This window comes from Sycon ciliatum, chromosome 2 (assembly GCF_964019385.1).
Source record: "Sycon ciliatum chromosome 2, ocSycCili1.1, whole genome shotgun sequence".
In the NCBI taxonomy this organism is placed as follows: domain Eukaryota; kingdom Metazoa; phylum Porifera; class Calcarea; order Leucosolenida; family Sycettidae; genus Sycon; species Sycon ciliatum.
This window is the reverse complement of record NC_088644.1, coordinates 34,016,939-34,041,095: the sequence shown is the minus strand read 5'-3', so window position 1 is coordinate 34,041,095 and position 24,157 is coordinate 34,016,939. Positions and strand designations below refer to the sequence as shown.

The 24,157-nt window shown below is 46.6% G+C and overlaps 2 protein-coding genes across 2 annotated transcripts; one reads left to right on the top strand and one right to left on the bottom strand.

Moving 5' to 3' along the window:
• Window positions 1–187: 187 nt before the first annotated feature.
• On the top strand, window positions 188–18,695 carry LOC135809782 (uncharacterized). The gene is made up of 13 exons (XM_065323212.1): window positions 188–503; window positions 1,044–1,182; window positions 3,100–3,252; window positions 3,483–4,154; window positions 4,669–4,707; window positions 6,978–7,118; window positions 7,503–7,649; window positions 9,126–9,285; window positions 9,716–9,920; window positions 12,798–12,900; window positions 15,648–15,787; window positions 16,328–16,422; window positions 18,262–18,695. Exons 1-13 carry the CDS (start codon window positions 459–461, stop codon window positions 18,305–18,307), a joined length of 2,085 nt encoding a protein of 694 aa, XP_065179284.1. The 5' UTR covers window positions 188–458; the 3' UTR covers window positions 18,308–18,695.
• Window positions 18,696–19,824: 1,129 nt separating this feature from the next.
• Window positions 19,825–23,953, bottom strand: LOC135809781 (cyclin-I-like). Its single transcript, XM_065323211.1, has 8 exons — window positions 23,662–23,953; window positions 23,451–23,573; window positions 23,133–23,276; window positions 22,489–22,563; window positions 22,266–22,406; window positions 21,276–21,401; window positions 21,050–21,148; window positions 19,825–20,901 (listed from the first exon to the last, which is right to left on the bottom strand). Exons 2-8 carry the CDS (start codon window positions 23,571–23,573, stop codon window positions 20,428–20,430), a joined length of 1,182 nt encoding a protein of 393 aa, XP_065179283.1. The 5' UTR covers window positions 23,662–23,953; the 3' UTR covers window positions 19,825–20,427.
• Window positions 23,954–24,157: the final 204 nt, after the last annotated feature.

Genomic DNA, 24,157 nt, shown 5'->3' with positions numbered 1-24,157 from the left:
TTATGGACTCGAGTCTTGTCTTGACTTGATGCCACTCGTCACCATGGTCACTCGAGTACTCATGTGGCAGGGAGTCGTAAAAACAGCACTCATTTTCGTGTTTACCCTGCCAACATATTCCCGCCAAATTTGAGCGTCCACATGTGTGTCACGGTACGGCCTACCTGCATGAAGCCTTGAAGGTTGAGAACGAACAAGTCAAGACAAGATTGAACTGAAATATCATTATGGAATGAATGGCCAACTCAGACACAGCGGTGGCGAAGATCCACGTTTTCGGCACATCCAGAAACAATAGTCAAGAGATAGAATTCACTGTTTGAAGTAAGACCTGGTACAAATATCGTATTCTCCCAGAGTGGAATACAGACAGACACAGCACACTGTAGTCTTAGTTTCTTGCCTCATCTCGTTGAGGATTTCCCTGTTCAGCCAAGGAATTTAGTTAAGTCAACAGGATGCCCGTGATACGAGTTTCCAAAGTCCTCAGGTGTTCATCTGAGGTGAGGCCGCGATTTACTTGTACTATCCTGTCTTGTCTTGTTGCTAGTTTTCGAAACCATGCACAGTATATAATTCTGATGCAAAATATGTGCTTACACAGAATATCTGATTGGCGAAGGATGCAGCCAAATACATGCAGCTGCAGTGCGCTTTATGTCCACAGCGAGGCAGAAGCCAAGTAGTACATACATGTAACATCTGTCATAGCCTGAAGATGTTTGCATTCTCACGTCTCGCACTCCCGTACTGTGTCGCGGCCAGTCTTCTGGGGCTACACACCTTCCAGTCTTCTGGGGCTACACACCTTCCAGATTTCTGCGTTACAAGCTGAGTTTTAAATTCAGTACAATGGCCCTGGCTCTGGCCCTGGCTCTGGCATCCCATTCACCAGTTCAGTACAATGGCCCTGGCTCTGGCATCCCATTCACCTTCCTTGTTATGCCCGGTGATGTATTATAATCACGAAATGCATCACTAGCCGAGAACATAATACCATGTCCATTGCCATATTCCTTCATTCTCCGTTTTCTTGTTTGTAGGACCCAGTGTTTTCTTCCAAGAACCTTCTCCTGACTGAGCGATATCGCAAGTTTGTTTGCCACCAATCGAATCAAGCTGACCGCATCGAGGTCGATCTGCAGCTTGCTAGTCCTTCTCAAATCACCAACATTGACTTAGGTTGGTACTTTCTCTCACACTCCCCCCCTCTCTCTCACACACACAGCAGGGTTCTAGCCAAAGGGGGGTAGGGGGGTGCAGCGCCCCCTACTCCGTTTGCGCCCCAGTGAAAAAGTGCCGCCCCCCCCCCCCCCCCCTACTCATTTTCTGATTTTGTGTTTTTTCACGCCATTCAACGAAAATACAGTCGATAGTCACTACTAGAGGGTTCATAAAGGCACATTTGTGAGGGGTGAAGTCGGGGTTCACCCTGTATGTTGCATTTTGCATGGCAAGACAATTTTGGACAATGGAAAAAATGGGTCATGGGGTAACTTTTTCCCATGCCCGCCCCCTACTATATTGACCTGGCTAGAACCCTGCACAGACACACACACATGCACACGCACACGCACACACACACACACACACACATGCACACACACATACACCTGGTCCTGGTAAACACTGCCATTACGGTCACGTGTCCCCTTGCGAGGCCGACAATATGGAACGACGAGCGACGGCAGTCCGCTGAGAGAGAGGTCAGGGACTCAGGGACCATGTTTGAGAGTGCCATCTCTGGCAGCTATGGATCTGGCTTATCATCGGAAACAATTCCTCTCACGGCTGCCGCTTGAACTGGTCCATCACTCTCCACAACAGAGCGAACATTCCATGAGCCAATGCTCAGTCGTTCCAAGTCGTCGTCTTCGTGCGGTAGTTTGCTCCACTCGCGGGCTTGCAAGGCCTCGCGAAGGACTCCGAGGTGGGGGCGGCGAGGAGAGTGTCGGCATCGTAACTATCCGACCAAGTCTCCTGTCGATAAAGACCCCATCTCAGGCACTGTTGGCCTGGGCGGCTGCACGCCGAAAGCATTCCCAACTTTCAAAAACTGCACGTTTCAAGACAAGAGCACCATACACACATACATACACACACGCACACACGTACACACTCACACACACTCACACACACTCTCTTTCTCTCGCACACACTCACATACACACACCTTGGACCTTGGACGCCCATCACTAGTGCGATGATAGCATGCGAGCTGAGCAATATGGGGAGTGACTCTTCAAGTCACCCGCCTGCTCTGGCGGAGGAAGACGAGGATGGCGAGACAACTTCCTCCACTCTGCCCTGTCTGCACGTGCGTGCATGCACACACACACGCACATACACACACACACACACACTCTGACTCAGACACACACACACACACACACACACCACACACACACACACACACACACCACACCACACTCAGACTCAGACATGCCCATCGCGGAAGCGATGATAGCGAAAAGCTATGTTAGACATAGCAACTTCACACACATATGTACACACACACACACACACACACACACACACACACACACACACACACACACACACAAACACACATTGCCTGTGACATCAATTTCTTTATCACTACCTCTGTGGTCTTTGGACAAGCACAATGAATTATTTACAGTAGAGAAATGTGGTAGAAACAGCACAAAGAAAGGTGGCCAGAAATAACACGCTCAAAGGCATAACACCATACACACAGAAGGGATGGCGAAAGGTGCAAGTGTGAAGTGAGCACACAGACTTGCGATGTATTGCCACAATAATATACAACCAATGGACAAGATAATGAGCTGCTGACAACCTACCGAACAGAAATTGTTTGATAGGTCGTCAGCAACTTATTATTTTTGTCCAGAGGCTATTGTTGTCGCAAAACACCGCATGCCTGTGTGGTCTCTTCACACTTGCGCCTTTTGCCATCCCTTCTGCGTGTATGGTGTTATGCCTTTGACAGTGTTGTTTTTCTGGCTACTTTTCTTTGTGCTGTTTCTGTCACGTATGTAGTCTTCCTCAGTTTTATAAGTGAGCTGCGAGCATTTTATTCATATTTCCTCTCTTGATTGTTCCATCCAACTCCAGGTAACAATGGCTCTGCATTTATTAGTATGCTTGTTGGTCGCTCCGGCAGTGCCAATGAGAAGGAGTTTGTAGGACTGCTACCAGAGACAATGCTGCAAACACCGATAGATGCCAGGGCGGGCCGGCACAAAGCATCCGTCAGGCTCTTTCGCTGTGAGTTCGGTGACAGTGTGTGAGCATCTCGCCCCTCTCTCTCTCTCCCTCCCTCCCTCCCTCTCTCTCTCCCCTCTTTCCTATGTCATTCTTTCTCTTCGCTTGGCTGCGTTTCGATTTTAAGCAAACTATTTTGGTGAACTTGTTGTTGTCTACAACCTTTATTGTGCCGCGTACCCTGGCTGCTTTATCATGAGACCTGTTTTTTCCTTCAATTGTGACGTTTGTAGGCGACTCGCTATCACCATCATCCAGAGATCAATACTGGGATTTGGTGCGGATCATCCTGCGCCAGCCGTACAAGACCCGCGACCCGTTCGGGCTTTCATTTCTTAAATTCCAAGGAGTCGAGCAGGAGAGCACAGAAGAGACGAGCACCACCAGTCGCAGCCATGAGGTTGGTAGCAGTAGATCGCCCGTGACGGCGGCATCAAGCACCCGCTCATCGACGGTTTCTATAAAAAAGGATGACCCTGACGCCGCTCCAGGTCACTTGCGATCAAGAAATGCTCCCGTGCTCAAACCCTCACTACCCGGGTCGGCAGCTTTGCAGCTGGCAACTTCGGCAGGAAGTACGTATGCCAAGGCACCACAGCGCCTTCTCATGAGCCGCGTTAGGCGCATGGACACGAGTGAAATGTCCGCCATCGAGTGCAAGAAACCGTTCTGCGATAGTGACGGTGTCACTCTCCGATCGGACCTCGTTAAAGCTGAGATGATGCTGAAGGGCCAGGCATTGTCTTCAGCGTCAACAGCCAAGACTCTTGGTGATAGTATCGATGTAGGCGCACAGAAACGAAAGCATTCACCTGGCATGCCCGACCCATCATCTAGTCCCCCTAGGAAGCTGGCAACTCCAAGCTGTTCGTCTGCAGTATCCCCTAGAATCGGCTCTTTGCGAGGTGAGCAGTGTGCACTATGCTCTGTGCCATCACGGCTTGTTATCTTCTTCTTTCTGGCTTGGACTGAATAGTGAATACCGTACTACCGGCTTGCACGCTTTCGAATATCATGCACTTTTGGTTGTACAGTCACGTACCTAGCATTCAATTGCTCAATCTTCATTATAATTATTAACAGGTTTTTTTTTACTTAAAAAGGATGTAGTTAGGTATTATCAGCACGGTTCAGAGTACCATCTCTCGAATCGATTACAATGAGGTCTCTCAATCGGCTCAGTGCATCAAGTCAAAAGGCTCTAACTGCCAGAAATGATGCGTGCTTGTGCACCGCATTAGTATAAGAAGTTCCTCAGTGTCGTGTAGTGCATCTCTATTGATGGGTGAAGAAACGAGTAGCTTCTGTATGGCGATCTAGAGTCCATTTCCTTTTGTCTCAAATATGTCACCCACCCTCAATCAGCGACAGTGTTTTGCTTCGTCTTTTTTACTCTCTTTATTTCCATCTCTCTCTCAGGTCCATCTGACTCAGGCAAGGATGACTTCATTGAGTTTGGTAAGTGATGTTTTGCTGGTGGACTGGACCGCATCTGTGGGGCTCATTTGTATTTATAGCCAGGGATTTGTGTGCTTGTCTACTTGAATTGCGGCAGTTATTTAATTTTCCTAAGGCGAAAGGATGCGTATCATGGGAGTCTCTATATCTCTCTCTATCTCTCTCTATCTCTCTCTCTCTCTCTCTCTCTCTTTCATTGCAAAATTTCTGCGCATTTTTCTCCATGGACTCAGATGGAGAGCCAAGGATAAATTTATAGAAGAGGGAAAGGACCAAGGAACTACAAGCTACGCTACAGGGAACACGATAACGGTCGGACATCGGACATTTTCCGACCATTTTCGATTCGAATCCGGCGCTTTCTTGAACGGACAATCTGTCCGATCGAAATTCACAAAATAGCGTCGCTGGGAAAGAGAACGGCTGAGGACAATGGCGCTCTGCCTGGGAAGAAGTCTCACGAAGTCGGAGCAGTAACCTGTGACAAGAGGGTTTTACAGCAAGACAGGGAGCTGTCCACTTCAGTGTAGCTCCAGTTTGAGCGTAGCAAACGATCGAGGAGTTTTAAAATGAAATTTCTTCGCTTTCTCGCTACAATAGGAACTATTCCGAGAGGCGCTTGTACAATCCGAAATATTGAAAACGTCCCTGGTCCAGGGAAACAAATAAAAGCGTCAGAAATGTGTGCCAGCTTGCGATATGCCTCTATCGAAAGGAGCAGTCTTCTGCAAATCCAGTCAATTACGCTCCTGTTGCACAGGCGCTGTGCAAGATCGACGGAGCAGCAGCAGCGAAGGTTAGTCAGAAATTCAACGTCGCGTAGAAACTAGGTGCTGTTCAAAGGGCACATCACGTTTGCAAAGATGGGAGCCTTCATCCAACTCGAGTAGTGACATGTTGTCGATCTTGGAGCTGGCAACAAGAAGTAATAGTTAGAATGGGCAAGCAGGTGCCCACTTTGTCTTTTGTCAACTGCGTAAAAATGAATGTCTTTGATCTGCCGCTGAAAAACCAGGTCAAATCCGAAATGTGCAGAAACACTGCACGCTCATATCACAGTTACTATGCTTGCTGAAAAACGTACAGTGATTTGAATCAGTTGTTACAATACTTGAGATCTGTGTGATGATCATCCTTGATGTGACCAGCAATACCGCAGTGTGATGTAGCATGTACATGCATGTGTGCATTATGCAGTGGTGTCGTGTGTGAAATTGGTGAAGACAATAATAATTCGGATGTTGAGCCATAAATAAATGTAGAAAAGAAAAGGACATATGGATACGAGTTAAGAGTAACTCTCCATCACTGTAACATGATACTTTATACAGTCAGAAAGTGCAATAACTAGGCACAAAACCGACAGAGTACTGAAACATTCGACGTCCTGACACCTAGTGATGGAGAGTTACTCTTAACTCGTATCCATATGTCCTTTTCTCTTCTACAATAATAATTATTTTTTATTATGAGTACCAGACTTGCAAAAAAAATCACAGTGTCCGGCCATGTCCGACCGGTTCCAGAAGTGACAGGACATTGTGTCAGAGCAATTTCGAAATCTTATTGTGTCCCCTGCGCTATAATGTCTACTAACACCACCAGTTACTAAACAATCAGCTCATGCGATAACATGCACCTGTCAGTACCGTCGGTCAGTGTCGTGCATCTGGCTGTAGAGGTCTCAGTCCTCATTTGTTAGACTTGCCTGTCTTTATAAATGTAAATTCCTTTCTCTCTCTCTCTCTCTCTCTCTCTCTCTCTCTCTCTCTCTATGTTATGTTATGGCCGATTCTGCGTGTACCCCTGCCAAGCAATGTCTGTGGGCTTGGTGGACTTTCTTAGCACAACCACTGCTCCTTGGTTTGGGTATTTACATACTGGTCAATGTTTGTTTGACAAGTAGCTCCTCTTTTCCCGCTCTATACAAGGTGAACATGAGTGATGAACAACGTACTTGATGCAGACCACGGCACAAACCAAACAGTGTACAAAGTATGCAAACGCACACATAACAGCCAAATCAAAGTGAATCTTCCAAAGTGGAGGTGCCCGTAGTCCATCTGTGACCGTAGGAACGATACTGTTTGGTAAGCATTCATTTTGTTTCATTGTGTTCTACATAGTGAGTGTCGCACTCAGCTGGTCTCTCTGGTCACATTGCCTGCCTTGCTGCCAGCGCTAGTACCCAGTTACTGGAGCATCTGTAAGATGTGTAGATGACATGTGATGCCCAATCATGCACAGTCTCTCTTGTGTTGGTTTGGCAGAACCCGCACCCACCACCCCTCGCCGCACGCCCGCCTCTGCTGCACCCAAGCCGCGCCAATCGTCGGTACTGGATCGTATCGATGCTCAGCTACAGCAATTGGATAGCTCACGAACGCCGTCGGTTCCTGCTGACGAATCTGGTCAGTTCATGCTTCTTATCCATTGTGTGTTCAACTTCTATGTGTCTTTAGCTCCTTTACTGTCGCTCTTTGGCAGGACTTAGCTGCTGGGAGAAAACTACACCGCCCCTTGATTTGAATTATCATCTGTAAAAATGAATTACCCCGCGCTCAAACTTTCATGCTAACATTTGTTTGAATTTTTTGTTGTGTGGAGGGGTGCACAAATGTACATGTATGTGTGGAGGGAGGTGGTGCACATATGTATGTGTGGAGGGGGGGGGGGTATTTTTCTGGTGTGAGCAATTTAACTGGTTGCATACTCTCCCCCCCCCCCCCCCCCGCCATGTGTGTGTTCACAATTATGGTACGTTATAGTTTTGTCTGCACTCTTGTTACCTACAGATGGTATGACACCACGGCGGAGTTTCCTGGACGCACGTAACAAGGAGAGGACGCCCCGCGGCCAGTCGGGTGTGAACTTCATGAGTTCGTACACCAAGGACAAACCGAAACTGCCCAGTGATGTTGCACCTACTGTTCTGGGCTTAGGTAAAGCTACCAGTGCTACCGAGTTACTGCACTACATGTACTCTGAAGTGCATGTAGTGTTTGAATACTTAAAGATCAGTGCATGCACATTCTTCTTTGTTGGAAGTGGGCCACTGTTCTACAGAGGTTATGTGATTACAGTAGGTATCGGTTATAGCGTGGGTGTTTGAAAAACGACTTTCTATTCTTATTTCCGATATTTCTTACACACGATAAATCAAGTGTGGCATATCACATGCATGTGCGCAGAGGCAGGAAGATCATCGTACATGATGACAGTACTTCTGTGCATGCGGCTGGTCATAGTCACATAGTCTTACCATGTGGCTATGCAAAATGAGTTACATGACCACAACAGTTGAATCTGCAGCACTACGACGCAACGAGAGTCAGATCAGAACGGATGTTATTACTACAGGCGATACACTTTGTACTAATTTGGCATGTTTCGCTACACAAAGTCCATTCTTAGGACCGATATATTCTATTATGGGATAAAATTGCTTGTAAGAATAAATGTGCACTTGAAATCCATGTTATGATTATGAAAACATGAGAGTTCATTCTTGTTGGCAGTATATTCTTTTACACGACCACGCTATAACCGATACGCACTGTACTAGCATGTCATCACTGGATTAGTTTTATACCGTATGTCCGCACCTTTAAAACCGTGGAGTTATATTCCATTATAAGGCCAGTCTCAGTTATAAAGCCATGGGCTTCATTAATGAATTGGCATTTGACGTATGTTTTGAAGTAAAAATGAAGGAATAAGTACTATGCTAACAAACTTACAGCCCAGGAGGAAGGATACACAGGTGGATTTAGATTGAAATTTCTGTGTGGACTTTGACTTTTATGGCATGGCGTAGTGGGTGAGTCGTTTTGCATCTAAAATAGCTAGGACAGCAGCGGTGTTTTGAATATAAGGTCAAGGCTTTAAAGGCGCTGACATACGGTAGATATAATTATAAAGAATGACATCATTGCAGTTTATATTGAGTGGCAATTCGGTGTTTGTTGTGCCACATAGCTTTGCCACTTCACACAAAGCATCTACAGTGCTGCTCAATGAAATCCAGTCACGTCACTCAAGTATACGAGCCGGGCATTGCGCAGCCCTAGACCTGCAAACACGGGGCTAACTTGAGTGACGTGTCTGGATTTCGTTGATCATCACTGCACTTCACAAGAAGTACAGTAATGACGTAACCGTATGACCTCCACATGGAGTGGCATCAGAAGCGAAATTGAGGTTCTCAAGGGAAAAATTGAAAAAGTACCGTACAGATTGCGTAGCTGTACGCGATTTAGCTGGACTCAAACCCGAGGCCTCGTGTCGCTTTTTCACGAGCTTGAACAGCCGTGACCTTTGCTTCTTTTGGATAGTGCGGTACATGTGTTTGCAAGTATCTTGGCCGAGTGATTGAGTTTGAAGGTCACATGGTCTCTGTACTACCTTTGCTGTCTTAGGTGGAGCCGATGAAGAGGTGGACGATAAGGGGGTTCGGATCGAGCAGCGAGTCGACGATGACGGGCGTGTGACATTCAAGAAGATAGAACGACGACCAATGCCAAAGCCGGTCGTCACTCTAAAGACGCGCTTCAAGCCCAACAAGCAAATGAAGATAGGGTAGGTCCTGAGCTGATCCTCCAGTTTCGAAATGCTTCACATAATGTTTTAATCTTTTGTTCCTGCACTGATTCCAGTGGTGAAAACTCCCAGGTTGATCAGGGCAGCAGGCATTCTGGAGACTTTCACTAAACTCGCTGACATCACAACGCTGTGTGCCCAGAATAGGGTAGATCTGTGTTGTCACGGAGATAAACTTTGTGTAGGAGTAGATGGGGAAATAGTTGAATTGTTTATTGTTACTGTATTCGGATTAAAAATTCCCGACTGAGAACTGTGGAAAACCCTGAGTATCATGACTGTTATCAGAATGGCTTTGCAGCACAACATGATAACAGCAGTGTCACTAAATCACAGGCGTTCTTTCTCCTCCCTCCCCCCCCCCCCCCCCCCCCCCCCCCCCCGTCTCCAATTTGAACCTCAACTGCAGCACATTGCTGAATCGCATGAAGGCATCAGCAGATGGCAGTGGGACGGGCGCAAGCAATGGTAGTGGTAACCAAGGCAACACGTGTGGATGGATGCAGGCACACGATAGCAGTCGACCTCTGCCGAACACGGACATCATGATCATCGATGACGACGACATGGCCAACGCGGCACTCACGATGCCCGCGTACAGCATATCCGATCATGTAAGTGATGTTATGGCGGTGCTGGTGTAGTCACACTCAATGAAATCCAGCCGCGTGGCTTAACGAGCATTGCACACTGCACGACTCTTTCATTGCTGTACGAGTATAGTCACATTCAATGAAATCCAGCCGCGTGGCTTAACTAGCATTGCACACTGCACGACCCTTCCATTGCTGTACGAGTATAGTCACACTCAATGAAATCCAGCTGCATGGTGTAACTAGCATTGCACACTGTCCAGCCCTGGCTCTGCCAACATTGGGATGTGCATTGCATCATGGCACTAGCTAGCTTATGCAGGAGGCCTGATTTCACTCAGTATCACACAATTCTAGAGATGTAACGAACCATGAATTTTATGAACGAATAATCTAGCGAATACCACTCAAGCGAACGAACGATCATTCTACTATTCCACAAAAAGTGTACATGTAGTAAACACACAACACAAGCGCTCAGACTCCAGTCAGAGTAGAGTCGCGTGCGCGGTATGCAGCGGACGGACTTCGCCCGTCTGCGAATATTCGAATTTTCGAACCTTCGACCTAGATTTTATCCAATCGATTATTCATTGAGGTCCAAGAGATTGAGGAATTCGAATAGTCGATTATTCGTTACATCACTACAAAATTCACTTGAAGTAATATCTGTACAAATTTTCCGGCGGGTTTAGCATTGACAAAGGGGCAGATATTTAGCAACTTTAGGCTTGCGCCGCGAATCAAACCTTTTGCTGGTTACAACAGACACTACGCCAGTGAGCAGCAATGATTACGCTACTTCTTACTACGGGTTGACCTCGACATGTTGCTTGTAGATGATTAATGAACTCTGCAACGTTTGCCACTTGACGTTGCTCGCATAGGGTCAGGCGATCGGATGCAGTGCGGAGAGCGAATGTCGTGGCTTGTGATCTGTACACACGATGAACTCTTGACCCTGGAGGCAGTGGTGAAAGTGACGAATGGAGAGGTAGATCGCCAAGAGTTCTCGGCTGAATGTACTGCATGTATATCGGGTTTCTGACACTGGCTGCAAACTGGCTCCAGAGTTTTGCCAGCGATGCTCGATGGTAGACGTGTGAAATCCTAGGCATGGTTCATTTGATGCAGCTGGTGTGCTTTTTAAAGGGGAAGTCCGGTGAAAAATTTAAATTTCAGGGTCGGTAGAGTTTCGGGCGCTGAGTCGAATGGTGTTGGTCCCACGTGTCTCCGACAAAGCGTTCTCAAGATATTTCCGTTTGAAAAACTGAGTTTCGGGGGCTGCGCCATGACGTCATGCGGCCGCGCCACACCCTCTGCAACGTCATAGCGTGCAGCTAGGTCAAAAGGAGTGCGTGAAAGCAATAGTGTCAGTGCTATTTCAAATGATTTGGCGACTGATAGTTTGGTGCAAGCGACCCCGAAGACCTGTAACTCCTTGTGAGAGTGAGGATGCAGCCATGGCTGACCTTCATGAGTTCGGTCTGGGGCTGAGAACCTCGGTATTCAGCTGAAGAAACGGCCACGCGGGCCGGTCAAGAGTGAGCGCTACTGAGTTTCCGACTGATGAAGAAGCAGCAGCTATTGCAGACGAGGCTGATCAGATCGCTGGAGAGCAGGGTCGCCAAAATGGAGAAGAGTGATGCGAGTGCTCTAAAATGTTGTTCCATACCGATTAGATTCGCTTAGACTCCAGTAGCCTGCCACATGGTGATGTTTTGGTGCGAACTTGGAATATTTCGGACTACTCAATTGGAGAACAGTGCAGGCTCTTTGAACCACGGGCACAACTCTTCGCTCGCAACGCTATGGAATCTGAAAGTTCTAGGTCCGGGAGCTGTTCGCTGTTTTGTCACTTGTCACGGTTGTGCACTCATCGCTGTAACATAATAATAATGAGGCGGGTGCGGAAAACTAAAATTTTCTTTCTCAAAGCACAACCACCGCCGGCACCGGCAAGGAGAAACGCACGTTCTCTGACTGCATGACTGTACGACTGATACGAGTGTAGTACATGACAAGTCCGTGTGTTGACTAGTTTTCTGAGTCTTGTGTCAGTTGTGACTCGAGTCTTGTACATACTACCCCAGCACGGCAGTGCGGGAGTAGTTCCGTCTGTGATGAGTTTGTTGACTGCACTACACAGTCTACAGCTAGATAACACACTGCACGCACTGCATGCACGCAGCGCAGAGCGCGTAGAGGCTGACGGAAAACTCCGAAAAGTCCAACTCGGAAACGGCTATAATACGGTATAACCTCCAGGTTTACCAAGCTGAAAATCACAGGGTACGTAGTGTTTGTAACACTGAATCGAATGGTCTTGGTTCGAAGAAGCTGCGACAAACGGTTCCCCAATCGAACGCGCTCCGAATATGGCCATTTTTGTACACAACTAGATGGTGTGGCTACCTGGCTGCACGCTGTGACGTCATCACCTGGATCTGGGTGATGCGCGCTCAAATTCGCACATGTTCGATTGGGCGTATCTGACGAACTATAAGCCGCAGCCTCCTCGGACAAAGACCATTCGACTCAGCGACCCGAACTCTACGGACTGTGAAATTTAAATTTTTCACCGGACTTCCCCTTTAAATTGCTTCAAAATGTTTACCCACTTCAACTGCTTCCTGTAAAGTGAGAAGCTTTCGCTAGAGATTAACTTTCGCTGTTTTCGCGACCATCACACATTCGCGAATATAAATCACCGCAAACTGCTCTGTAACTTACATTGATTGTGGGCAGTGCAAGATCTAACTGAAGAGATAAAATCGCGAAAGTTTCTCATCGTGAACCAGCCCAATGCATGAAAATGCAAAATTTGCGTGCCTCGAACGTTTATCACTTTACAGTACTTCCTGTCAACTTTGTTTCCTTCTCGTGTTGCCCTTGCAGTCAGTACCAGCAATCGAAAGTGACCAACTCGAAGCAGAAATCCACAAGTTTCTTGACGGAATCGACTTCGACACGATTGACTTGGAGACCGTCACGTTTCGAGGTACAGCCAACCTGCATAGACTGTATGTGTGTGTGGGGGGGGGGGGAAAATTAGTGGCGGTCAATTCATCAGCATTGCAAGCTGCCTTGCAAGCTGTTGAATCGTGTAATCCCAGCACAAGTTTGTTTGCTGTCATCGCTTCAGCGATGGGCATGTGTTAGTGGAAGTGTGTGGGTGTGCGTGGGTGTGGGTGTGCGTGCAGAGTCTGCAGGCTGTCGTTTTGATGTCATTCGTACACTCTTTGCTGGATGAAATGCATCTAACGTTATAGAGGGTATGAGAATGGTTTCACTGTGCCTGCTTTGTACTGAGTGGCAAACCAGTTGCTTGTGATGCTACTCCACACAGATAAGAACACCCTGGATGATGATGTAATCACATTATACTCTATTTTCGATTTCGATAAACAGTATGAGAACCTGCCCGCATTCGAACGGTTTGCTCTCCGAAAGCCCTTCACACATATACATGTAGCATGGCTTGTGTTGCTTTCCGCATGTGGGATTCTATCATAGTGCAGCCGGTGTTTCAAGAAGAGCTCCCCAGTCTTTTTCTAGATCAGTGTCCTTGGACGCCACAACTTGTTTTTTACATACTACAGTCAACTTTGCTTATAACGACATTCGGCGGGGCATCAAAAAAGGGTCCTTATTCGCGAAGTGTCGTTATACCCGAAGTCTCATTACAGGTGAAACCTGGTTTCAGCGACCACGCGTGGTTCCAGCCCAAAGTGGTCTTATAAACAGGTGGTCTTTCAAAGCAGGTGATCTCCCTATATGGTGATATTGGTATGAAATGAATCCTCGCACTGCATGCTGTGTGCATTGGTGAAGTGCATAACTTAAAGGGGGAGTGATATACTGAAGTACTGATACATGTACATCACTACACAGCACTGTACTACTTGAAGTGTACAGGTACATGTAAAACGATTTTCAGATCGAGTACTGAAGTCGTGAAGTGATCGTTGAACTGGCGATCGGTACCAGTTGTAAGCCGGTCGCTGGTCGCGTCGAGCGAGTGATCGCTGAATGCGAGTCAGAATGTACGTGAAACGGACGGTGCCAGACAAATACGGTCGTCCACAGCAGGTGGTCGCTGAGTCCAGGTGGTCTTTGGAGCAGGTTTTACCTGTACAGCTCGTCCCCCGTTAATACGAGTCCGGTTAGTACATAAACCCCGTTAATACGAGTCCGGTTAGTACATAAACCCCGTTAATACGAGTCCGGTTAGTACATAAACCCCGTTAGTACATAAGAAATCTCAAGTCCCGGACGAAACGTGATCACTTCCATACAAAGTTTGTCGGTTAGTACATAATTCGTTAGTACATAAACCCCGTTAGTACATAACATTTCTCCGTACCTGCATGCCACCTACCTCAATAGTACATAACTTTGTTGGTCCTTTGGCCTTCCAATGGAGGCACATCGTGTTCTAGTTTCTAGTTGTGGACGCAATTAACTCAGAAATCAGAGCGCACATCACAAACAGACAAAGCTCTGTTTTTTTTCGAGTGACTGTACAGGCATGGCTGGGCATGTATCATGTAAACTGTAGAATCTTCGCTGACTGTGACCGTGATAACATAAATTTTTTGTTATATCGAGGGAATCAAGAATGTCTCGCTCCCTAGTCATGGTAGCAAGAAACACTCAGACAAGTAGAAAAAGTGAAAAATTCTGGTACACAAGCAAGTCATGTACACTTTCGTTTAGTACATAAACCCCGTTAATACATAACATTTGTCAAGTCCCAGAGGTTATGGGACGACCTGTATATGTATTACAGTTGGAAGGGGCTTTGCTCTGGGCATGGAAATTCTGTCGTTATTCGCTAATTGTCGTTATATCCGCAGTCATTATTAGCGAAGTTGACTGTACATGTATTAGGCCACACCGTTTTTATCTGTGTTTCGCGTCCCCGCGCGCATGTATTTTACAGCCGGAGTTTAAAAAAATTAAAAAAACGGAACAAATTCTTCTTCTTTTTTTGAAAATGCAATACAAATTTAATGCAAACCCGGAAAACCGGAAAATGTAACCCAAAAGGAAAAAAATGGAACATGATTGTTACACATAACTATTATGTTGGCATCAATTAAATATTTGTTCTATTTACTAGTACCGCATGATTGTACTCAGCTCACACACATGTACATCATTACATGTGTGTGTGGGCCGCAAGTCACACAATCATCATGCCGCCTGTGTTTGGACCACAAGCATGGCAGAGGGGATACACTCATGTATTCATGTACATGTACATGTCAATGTACATGAACAGTGCTGCGTCGGTTCACTGTACACAAATGCAATGCACGTACACTGTTTTTTTGGATGGCTTTTTTATTTTTTTTCGCCCTCCCTCATTGATTTCATCGTATAAGGTGACGCGAAACATAGAAAAAACGGTGTGGCCTTATGGGCCAAAGAAATGTGACACCCGGCATAGAAGAGGGGATATGTTTTGCACCTGTGCACATTTAACCTGCATTGAAAAACTTTTTTCTGTGCATCGTCTGCGTTGGTCCCTGAGGCCAGGTGCATTGTGACACTGGGCAGAGAATATTGGAATTCGCCATAGCTTCTTACAATGGCTGTGGGCACGGTTTAGTCTTGACCAGCACCGGTCGTCCCTCAGTGTGCCTGTGAATGTCTTTGCCTGACTCTACATTTGATTCTGCCTTCGTCCCTCATTGTGCCTGTGAATGTCTTTGCCTGACTCTACATTTGATTCTGCGGCAGATATGCGCCATCAGTTTGAGTACAGTCGAGGGCAGGAGCTGGACCGGGCTCAACATCGCACCTTTCTCACTCTGGCGCGGTCGGTTGTGGAGCGTGTCACCGACACTGCCGATGCTGAGGATGATGTACAGGTTGTAGATGTAAGTGAACATGCTGTGTGTGTGTGTGTGTGTGTGTGTGTGTGTGTGTGTGTGTGTGTGTGTGTGTGTGTGTGTGTGTGTGTCCATATGGTGCAGTGGTATGTGCAGTCGATTTCCAATCGAGAGGTTGCTGGTTCAATTCCCGACGATTATGGTCGCACACGTCTTTCTTCTCTTTCTCGGACTCTTCATCAGCCTTGCAAGCTGTTGAATGGTGTAATCCCAGCACAGGTTGCTATGTCTAACATAGCTGTTGGCTATCATCGCTTCCGCGATGGGCAGGTGTGTGTGTGTGTGTGTGTGTGTGTGTGTGTGTGTGTGTGTGTGTGCAAGCAAGTACACGTGTGTTTCTGTTTGCGTCTGTCCCAGCACAAGTTCTATGGCTTCTGCTGTGACATGGCTATTGCTGCCTGCAGCGATGGGCATCTGAAGTCTATGGTGTGCATTTATGTACTAAGCTACTGTTGAATTGTGTGTGTTGATGACTCGATGTTTTTGTTTGTTTGTTTTTTTGTGCTTCCCTGGTGTGTGTGTGTTCAGCTGAGTCGTCAAATGCCGTCTGCGTATCAATCGACCAAGGCATGTGCATCTTTATCTTTGGCAGAATCTGTTCAATGTCCTCTGTGTCAGTCAAGGTATGATTGCCTGTGCTGGAACGTTAGTTTCTCTGTCGATTGGTTAGAGGGGCAATCCACGCAGAAAATCCGATAGGGACTCATCGGTGGCCAGCGTCAGTCACGCCTAGCCCAAACCCGAAAGGATCTTGGTTTGCGTTCCTACGGAACCTGCATTTCAAGGGTGTGTTTTCTTGTTATAGCTGCCTCGCTGATGACCCCGCCCCCTGCCCTCCTTTAGATAGAACCCTGGTGTCTGCTCAATGATGCCACCACCACGTCCATGACAATCATTCAACCAGAAAAATTAAAATGTATCGTGTTGCCGAGGATCTGGATTCTTTGTTCATACTCCTCACAACCTTTGTATAGGCACTGCACTAGTGACTTGTGAGTAGTGACATCATCATTTTCCATTTTAGTAAGAAAATAGTGCAAAATACAACACCAAGAATGCATTCTCTCCCAATACTGTCCAATATCCTGGATATGTAAGAAATACGAACTTAGAAGTTGCGACTTCGGCGGTATTAGTCATGAAGTTGATTGCTCCAACGAGGAGCACACGCTTCTTGCCGAACTTGACACTTGACTGACTCACGACTGCCATCCGGAGCACATGAGGAGCACGTCGCACCTTCCACTCGGCAAACCTGAAAGAGAGCACCACTCCCTGCTCAATACACAGTGTTTCGGGGAATTCACCCCTCATCAGTTGAGCTTGAATAGGCTGAGGAAGATTGTGCCTGAAAAGCACCACTTATATACTGCTCTCCAGGCCAAACCATCACCAGGGATACAAACTTACAGAGACGCTTCGTTTCCAGCGCAACAAACACCTCGTGAAGCCCGACTCACACTGCTACCTGGGGCTTCACGAGGTGTTTGTCGCTCTGGAAACAAAGTGTCTCTGTAAGTTTGTATCCCTGGTGATGGTTTGGCCTAGAGAGCAGTACAGTTGAACATCGATTATCCGACCACCTCTGGGCAGACAACTGTCAGGCGGTGTTCAGATAAGGCAAATGTTCCGGATAAGAAAAAACTGTCACTCACACACTTTCAGTGGTTATTACTAGCCGCACGACCTTTTTACTTTTTACTTTTCAAAATTTTCGTATTTTTTGAATGGCTCACTACATGCACAGTGCGTACTCTACGGCACGTGCGCCCAAAAAAACTGTTACGGATAATCGAATGGTCGGATAATCGATGTGCGGATAATCGATGTTCAACTGTATATAAGTGGTGCTTTTCAGGCACAATCTTCCTCAGCCTACTAAAGCTCAACTGCTGAGGGGTGAATTCCCCGAAACACTGTGTATAGGGCTTGAAAGTGCTACGTCACAGCATAGCAACAATTTTAAAAATCAAAAGCTGGATCCACTTGGATCCAGTTTTTGTATGGATCCAAGCACATTTCAAGCCGTCTTACTCACAGCAAGGTGATGTAGCCAGTGAAACTGACTGATTTGGCTACTGGGGGCGGGGTTACAACTGGTGGCGAAGTAAAAGTCACCCCTGCATACGACATGAGTGGGTTGCTATGCACCCACATACTGAGGCAATAAGTCACACCTTAGTGGATCCAAAATAGAAATCTGATGTCAACTTACTACTCCTTGGCCGTTTTTGACGTCATCACTTTCAAGCCCTATTGAGCAGGGAGTGGTGCTTTCTTTCAGGTTTGCAGAGCGGAAGGTGCGACGTGCTCCTCGTGTGTTCCGGATGGCAGTCGTGAGTCAGTCAAGTGTCAAGTTCGGCAAGAAGAGTGTGCTCCTCGTCGGAGCAATCAACTTCATATGTAAGAAATGTCAGTAAAAATCTTGACTCTGTGTTTTTGTGTTGTCCGTTGCTCTGTAGGTTTCCACAGTACGCAATTGAAGCCCATGCCGCCAGTTGTTGCTGAGTTTCATTGGTGTCGATAGCTTTTTTTCTTTACCAGTATCCTCATCTGGACACTTTATTCCATCGACTTCTCAAGAAAATGTTATCCTCTTCCGAAAGGTGTTTGCTCCCCCAATTCTCTTATGCTTAGTATAGTAGGCGACCACTAGTCACTTCACTTCAGTTTTCAGCAAATTATGGGTTTTTTTAACACTGATATCGTGATATTCTTTTCATTCAAATAAGTTGTAAATTTCTGTTAGCAAGATTGTACAAGCAGTGTGCATGTGTACATACAGACAGCATGTAACTCACTGATCTAGTCCTTTCATATAAATTATTTTTATATTTTTATTTGTGCCACTTGCAGTCGTGGTGCGTGCAAGCAAATAAACTCTTGAAGTACTGTAGAGGCAGAAAATTTCGTCCAACTCCAAACAAAGGGAGTTCGTCCGGTTGAAAATTTCGTCCATGGATCATACCAAGAGTACATAACCCCGGGGGTTATGTACTCTTGATCATACGAGTGTATAGAAAAGCTGGACGAATCTACATTAGACTTTTTTTCTTTTTAATAGTCCGGCATTTAATTTAGGGTGCGTTTGGTTGATACGATCTAGAACAGGATCGAACAGCTGGTGCACATGGAGCAGCCTCATGCCAACCAAACGGTACTCCAGAAACAGAGCACATTTTTGTGGAAAAATGTGCCGAACTTGGTGCATTCTTCAAAATGTGTATGGGTCACCATGTACGGTACGAGTCCAACCCAAAAGCGTATGCACGTGATCATTTGGGACCAAAATCGATGTTTCCGCCAGGTTTCACTGTGAAAAAGTGAAACTGCTCGGTCTGCTCCGGCCTGGAGCAAGCAGAACATGTTCTGGCCAACCCAGAACAGGTGCAGTCCCAACCAAACGCGCTGTTCTGGTGAATCCTGTTCTAGTTCGTACCAACCAAACGCGCCCCTAGTCCAAATAAATGAAAAAGACGAAATTAAATTCCAGACGAATATTTCTGCTTTAAGCGCTTACTTGAATATCCTTTTGGTAAATAACATTCTGTACTTAATATTATATTCCTCATGCCTAGGCTCATGGTGGAATCGAGGTAGTTTTTCCCTGCAATAACAGAATGAAGAAGGTGTGTATGTCATGTGTTTCTCGTTTTCTCTAACTCTTTTGCCGACAGATGCGTTAGCCCCATGGGTGATCTCACCCATGGAGTACATGCGAGCTGTTATGTGTGTGTATGTGTATGTAGTATGTATATGTTGATGTTGCAAGACTTCGGGCATGAAATATGTGGCTTTCCAGTTTTCAAACAGAGTTTTAGGGTGCATGTGTGGCAGGATCCGTGAACATTATGATGCTGGGGAAACAAAGCACCCACACCAAAAAAATCTTCCGGTCTGCATGTCCGTTACAAGCAGTGGTTGTACCACAACCATGACAACTGCACAAGGCAGTTGCATCCACCACCAAAGTAGGTTTTGGTCTAACTGGAGAGCACCAGACACAAAACAACCATCAACTGGTATCATCATCACCAAGAATCTCTTCCGAGTCTGGCATAGAAAATTGTTTGTTGGCAACAGCTGTGTGTTCAAGTGGAGAGTGGATATATAGCTAATGTGCAGTGACATAGCAATATTAGAATAAAAAGCGGATATAAAATGCAAGATGCTGTTTTTGTAATCTTAAAAAAAGTCTCGCGGAGAAAACAAATCTCCACACGTAGTGTGCGATCCTATGGGGATCGAGTGGGTACTAGGAGTGGCCAAATGTTTTTTTGGTATTCAACTGATCAAAATATTTTATAGATCTGCATATATTGTTTTTGGAGGGTTTTTTGACAATGAAAGCACAGGTCTCTATGCTACACAAAATACACATACAGCAGATTAAAAATCAACGGGCTGGGTTTAGAACGATCGGTAAGACAAATATGGGAGGGGAAAATCCGATGAGTGGAAGGAATAGTTGGGGACGGTGCTCTGGTACGATACGATGAGAATAAAAAGTGATAATGTGAAGATGAGAGGGTGTTTAGGTGCACTATACAATATTGTAATTCACAGACAGACAAAAGGATGCAAGAGACTACACTGGAGGGTGATCACAGAGAGAAAAACAGTCATATTTAGGCTACTTTGACTGGTGAGGACAACACGTGTGGCCGTTCTAGAGGCGCACAGCCAGTACTGAGAGCGCATGGGCTAGCGGCACTGGCGCATGAAGACAACAGGACACAAGCAGCTGCAGATAGAGACAGGTCAGATGGGATGGATGCAGCAAGCGGCTGCTGCTTTGGAGGTGCTACATGAGATACATCTTCATCTGAGCTTGATGAGTCCGCATCAGAGATTTCGTCGTCACTGCTGATGGCGCGACTAGAGGGTAGTGAATTGACAGGTGTTGCCGCTGGAACAGTCATAGCTGCAGAACCACCAGATAAAGGGTGAACTGACTTACTCACAGACGGTGAAGATGAAAACAAAGCTCGGGGGACGAAGGCAGGACGGCTAAATGCCGGTTTCGGAGCAGCCTTGCGAGGGAGCTTGAATTGACTGGCCTGAACAGCCTCGTAGTAGACGCCCAATGTGCGCCCACTAACCTGCAGATGGCAAGACAAAAACGAAACCAGGAAAACAAGCGAAAAAAAATCTCAAACAAAACAATGACTCCTAAAAGCAGTGTCCGGAAACAAGCAACATTCAGTTCAAAAAAGTCTGGGCAGTCAGCACAACGGTAAAGAAACTCACCGAAGCTGAGGATTGAAGTTCCATGGTTGCATCTAGCCAATCACAATCTGACAGCTGGCGCAGCTCATTACTTAGAACGGCCAGGGCAAGAGCAGACGGCTGTGAAGACAAATAGCAAAGCAATGCAAGGTTATATAAGGCACTCAGAACCCACAAACACAACTACTAGGACAATACAAACACGACATATAGTCATTCCACCAGCCACATCAATAACAATCATTACCTTGAAGCAGGCAAACTTCGAATCCAGCATGCAAGTCTCCAGGGAGTTGGTCACCTTGCCGAGATGAACCAAAGGTGGTAACCCACAAGAGGACAAGTATCCCCAGGAGCTGGCTAAGGCATGAAGCTGAGCAAAACAGGAGAAACAGGAACACACAGGAAATGATTTTGGTAAAAGAAGACAGAGCTGCATACAGATGACAGTGCTCTTCCAAACACAGGAATTAGACCACAGCTGATGCAGTCTTGCAGATCATTGGTCAGGTGAGCACCGGTCAGCCCAATCGCAATCAGGTTACACGGGATACTGTGGCTCTACTGAGTGTGTAGATCTATGAGGGACACACAGCACACCTGCAAGAGCATAAGTCCGTCTTGTGACTGTCACCCATCAGCTGAGATTGACGTGAAAAGGACACGGTTCAACGATCAATCGCACCACAGTTCAACAACCAGGCGATCAGCGACAACACCAGGCACTACCGCATAGTTCAAAGCCGGTCGAGCCAAAGCAGGATAGCTGCGAGCAGGTCCATCGCTCTGAGTAAGACTACAAGAGCAAAAGTACTGCGACACCTCACCGTGAACGGGAGTTTTGCACTCCCACATTGTGACAACACGACCAACCGAGCACTTCACATCGCACAAGGAGGGAAGGATGCCCCCACCCGCACAGCAAGGTGATCCTGAGGAGCCATTTTGAGCAAGTCACACCCGAAACAATAGTATTCGATGAACACTGGCAATGGCTCCGGCGTAGTACAGAGCAACCACTTCAAATTATTTGAAGTGGATGATGAGAGCATTCCACGGATACAGGAGCGAACGCAATGTAGATCTACAATATGTACGAAATCATTCTCACCTGCAGCACGTTACTTTCATACCCACCCAGAACATACCCAAGCTGAGCATCGCAGATCAAAAAGACAACAGGCACACTACGAGCGCCATAATCACTGCAAGTGCCCTCATTCATAGTCATACTCACTATGTTGAGGATGGTGAGAGGAGTTGACGCGTCCACATCCCAGTGCAGTTTGTCCAAGATGATGCGCTCCATGCGGGTGATATCGCCCTCCTTGAAGCCGCACTGGCCCAAGCTTACTATTTCCTTTGCTGACGGCTCGTTCTGCAAATGGGAGACACACCAGAACATACAGCTCGACCGAGAACAATAATTGAAATAGCCACGAAGCCACAAATCGAAGTACCTCAGGCTCTTGGCAGATCTTGGCTGCGATGAGCAGGGATGCTGCGGCAATACAGCGTAAATGCTTGCTTTGCACCTGAACATCAACAGGAAGTACAAACGGCATCGAACATTGATTTTGAGCCATCATATTGGAAATTCAAAATACGCCACACAAGATCGAGGAATCTCATAAAATTAATGCTTCACCAAGAAGTCAAGAAGGAAAGTGACATCAGAAATCGAACATCCCACGGATCCTTCTCAGCATGTCAAAATTTCCAACATGTCCTGGACACCTGTACTCTGTAGCAAGGCCATGCAGAGGACATGAAAACAGCACACCCCGTTCAACAGTGCTTGAAATACGGAAAGCTGTGACGGCAAGCATACCGCCAGACGGCACAAAGATCCAGTTGGGCATGAACTGTCAAGAATTCCACGCGAGCAACAGCGCTCGGGACAACCAGTAAACTCCCCAAAAGCTGTCAACATCATAGCACAAACATACAAGTACCGAACAAGTAAACTGTCCACGCAGAAGGCATCCCAGTAAAGGACAGAAGGAACTGCAGAAACGCCGAGAGGTAGCAGGGAGGAACGCAACTGTCTAGCCATCTAAATCACTATCCCAAGACAAGAGCAACTGGACTCTGGCTCACTCACCTTCACGATGGATAGAAATCGGTCGAATACATTCACTGCCAGCGAGAATGTGTCTGGGCTAAACCCAAAGCCTGCGTAGGTCAGACGGCGGAGCCATTGTAGAGTCTCTGCGCGAGATTCCACTGGGTAGAAAGACGGGAACCCCTACGCAAAAAGAGTACAATGGAATGACAGCTGCTGGCCAAACTCACATCGAGAACAGATTCAGCACACACCTACAACAGACAGCACATTCCCCTAATCGCCTACATTCACAAACAAGACGGCAGGCCAGAAACCTAAAGCACAGGCCACTTGGTGCTCATATAACAAGCATACCTGTTTTGGTGAGCTACTCGTATTCTGTTCCAATGTTCCAGGTATAAATCTCTCCTCCCTCTCCACTGCTCTTTTCAGCGAGCGTTCCAGGCGAGCGGAATCTAGTAGTTGCCGCAGCTTCATCTGCATGGACGACAACAAGAAGGCTATCTCCAGTTAGATTCCACAATCAACACACTACTGCATCTTTAGAGGTGTGTAAGGAACTTGCCTCCAATGCTGCAGCTTCTCTCGCCCAACACGAACGCCGAAAAGAGAGGGTAGACGGTTCTTCGCACACTGTCAGCCATAGCTTACAGCCGACCCTCCATGGTGAACTCGTTTGATATTATTATTTTATGTACTAGGGTTGTCTGGTCTACTGTATACCAGTTGAACAGTTAGCTCTCAAGTGGAAAGAACAAAACTGTCTCAATCAGGTGAAAGAAGAAGAAAGACACACAGGGTTGGAAAAAGGAAACCTTGACCCAAAGTTGAAGAAGTGACTTCTGACACTGAACGTTGGCTGACAGCACCCTTTTGGCGCAAACTCACACTTCGATGTGCAGCAGGCTTGATTGTTCAACGCAGCCAGTAACTGAAAGCCTTGCGCCATGTGCCAGGTTGCCCTGACGTAATGATCGCGCCAAATGAAGCTGAACTAGCCAATCAGCAGTCGCTTTCAAAAATGCAAACTGATTTCAATGCGAAAATGGGCGCTAGAGTAC

Bases quoted from the DNA above. Each gene is read 5' to 3' on its own strand.
- LOC135809781 (XM_065323211.1), bottom strand. From the start codon at position 23,573: ATGAAGCTGCGGCAACTACTAGATTCCGCTCGCCTGGAACGCTCGCTG. The intron at 23,277-23,450 runs GTATGCTTGTTA...CTTTTTGCGTAG, and splicing joins CGAGTAGCTCACCAAAACAG to GGGTTCCCGTCTTTCTACCC. The intron at 22,407-22,488 runs GTACTTCGATTT...TCCCATTTGCAG, and splicing joins AGATCTGCCAAGAGCCTGAG to AACGAGCCGTCAGCAAAGGA.
- LOC135809782 (XM_065323212.1), top strand. From the start codon at position 459: ATGCCCGTGATACGAGTTTCCAAAGTCCTCAGGTGTTCATCTGAG. The intron at 504-1,043 runs GTGAGGCCGCGA...TCTTGTTTGTAG, and splicing joins TCCTCAGGTGTTCATCTGAG to GACCCAGTGTTTTCTTCCAA. The intron at 16,423-18,261 runs GTATGATTGCCT...GTTGCTCTGTAG, and splicing joins TGTCCTCTGTGTCAGTCAAG to GTTTCCACAGTACGCAATTG.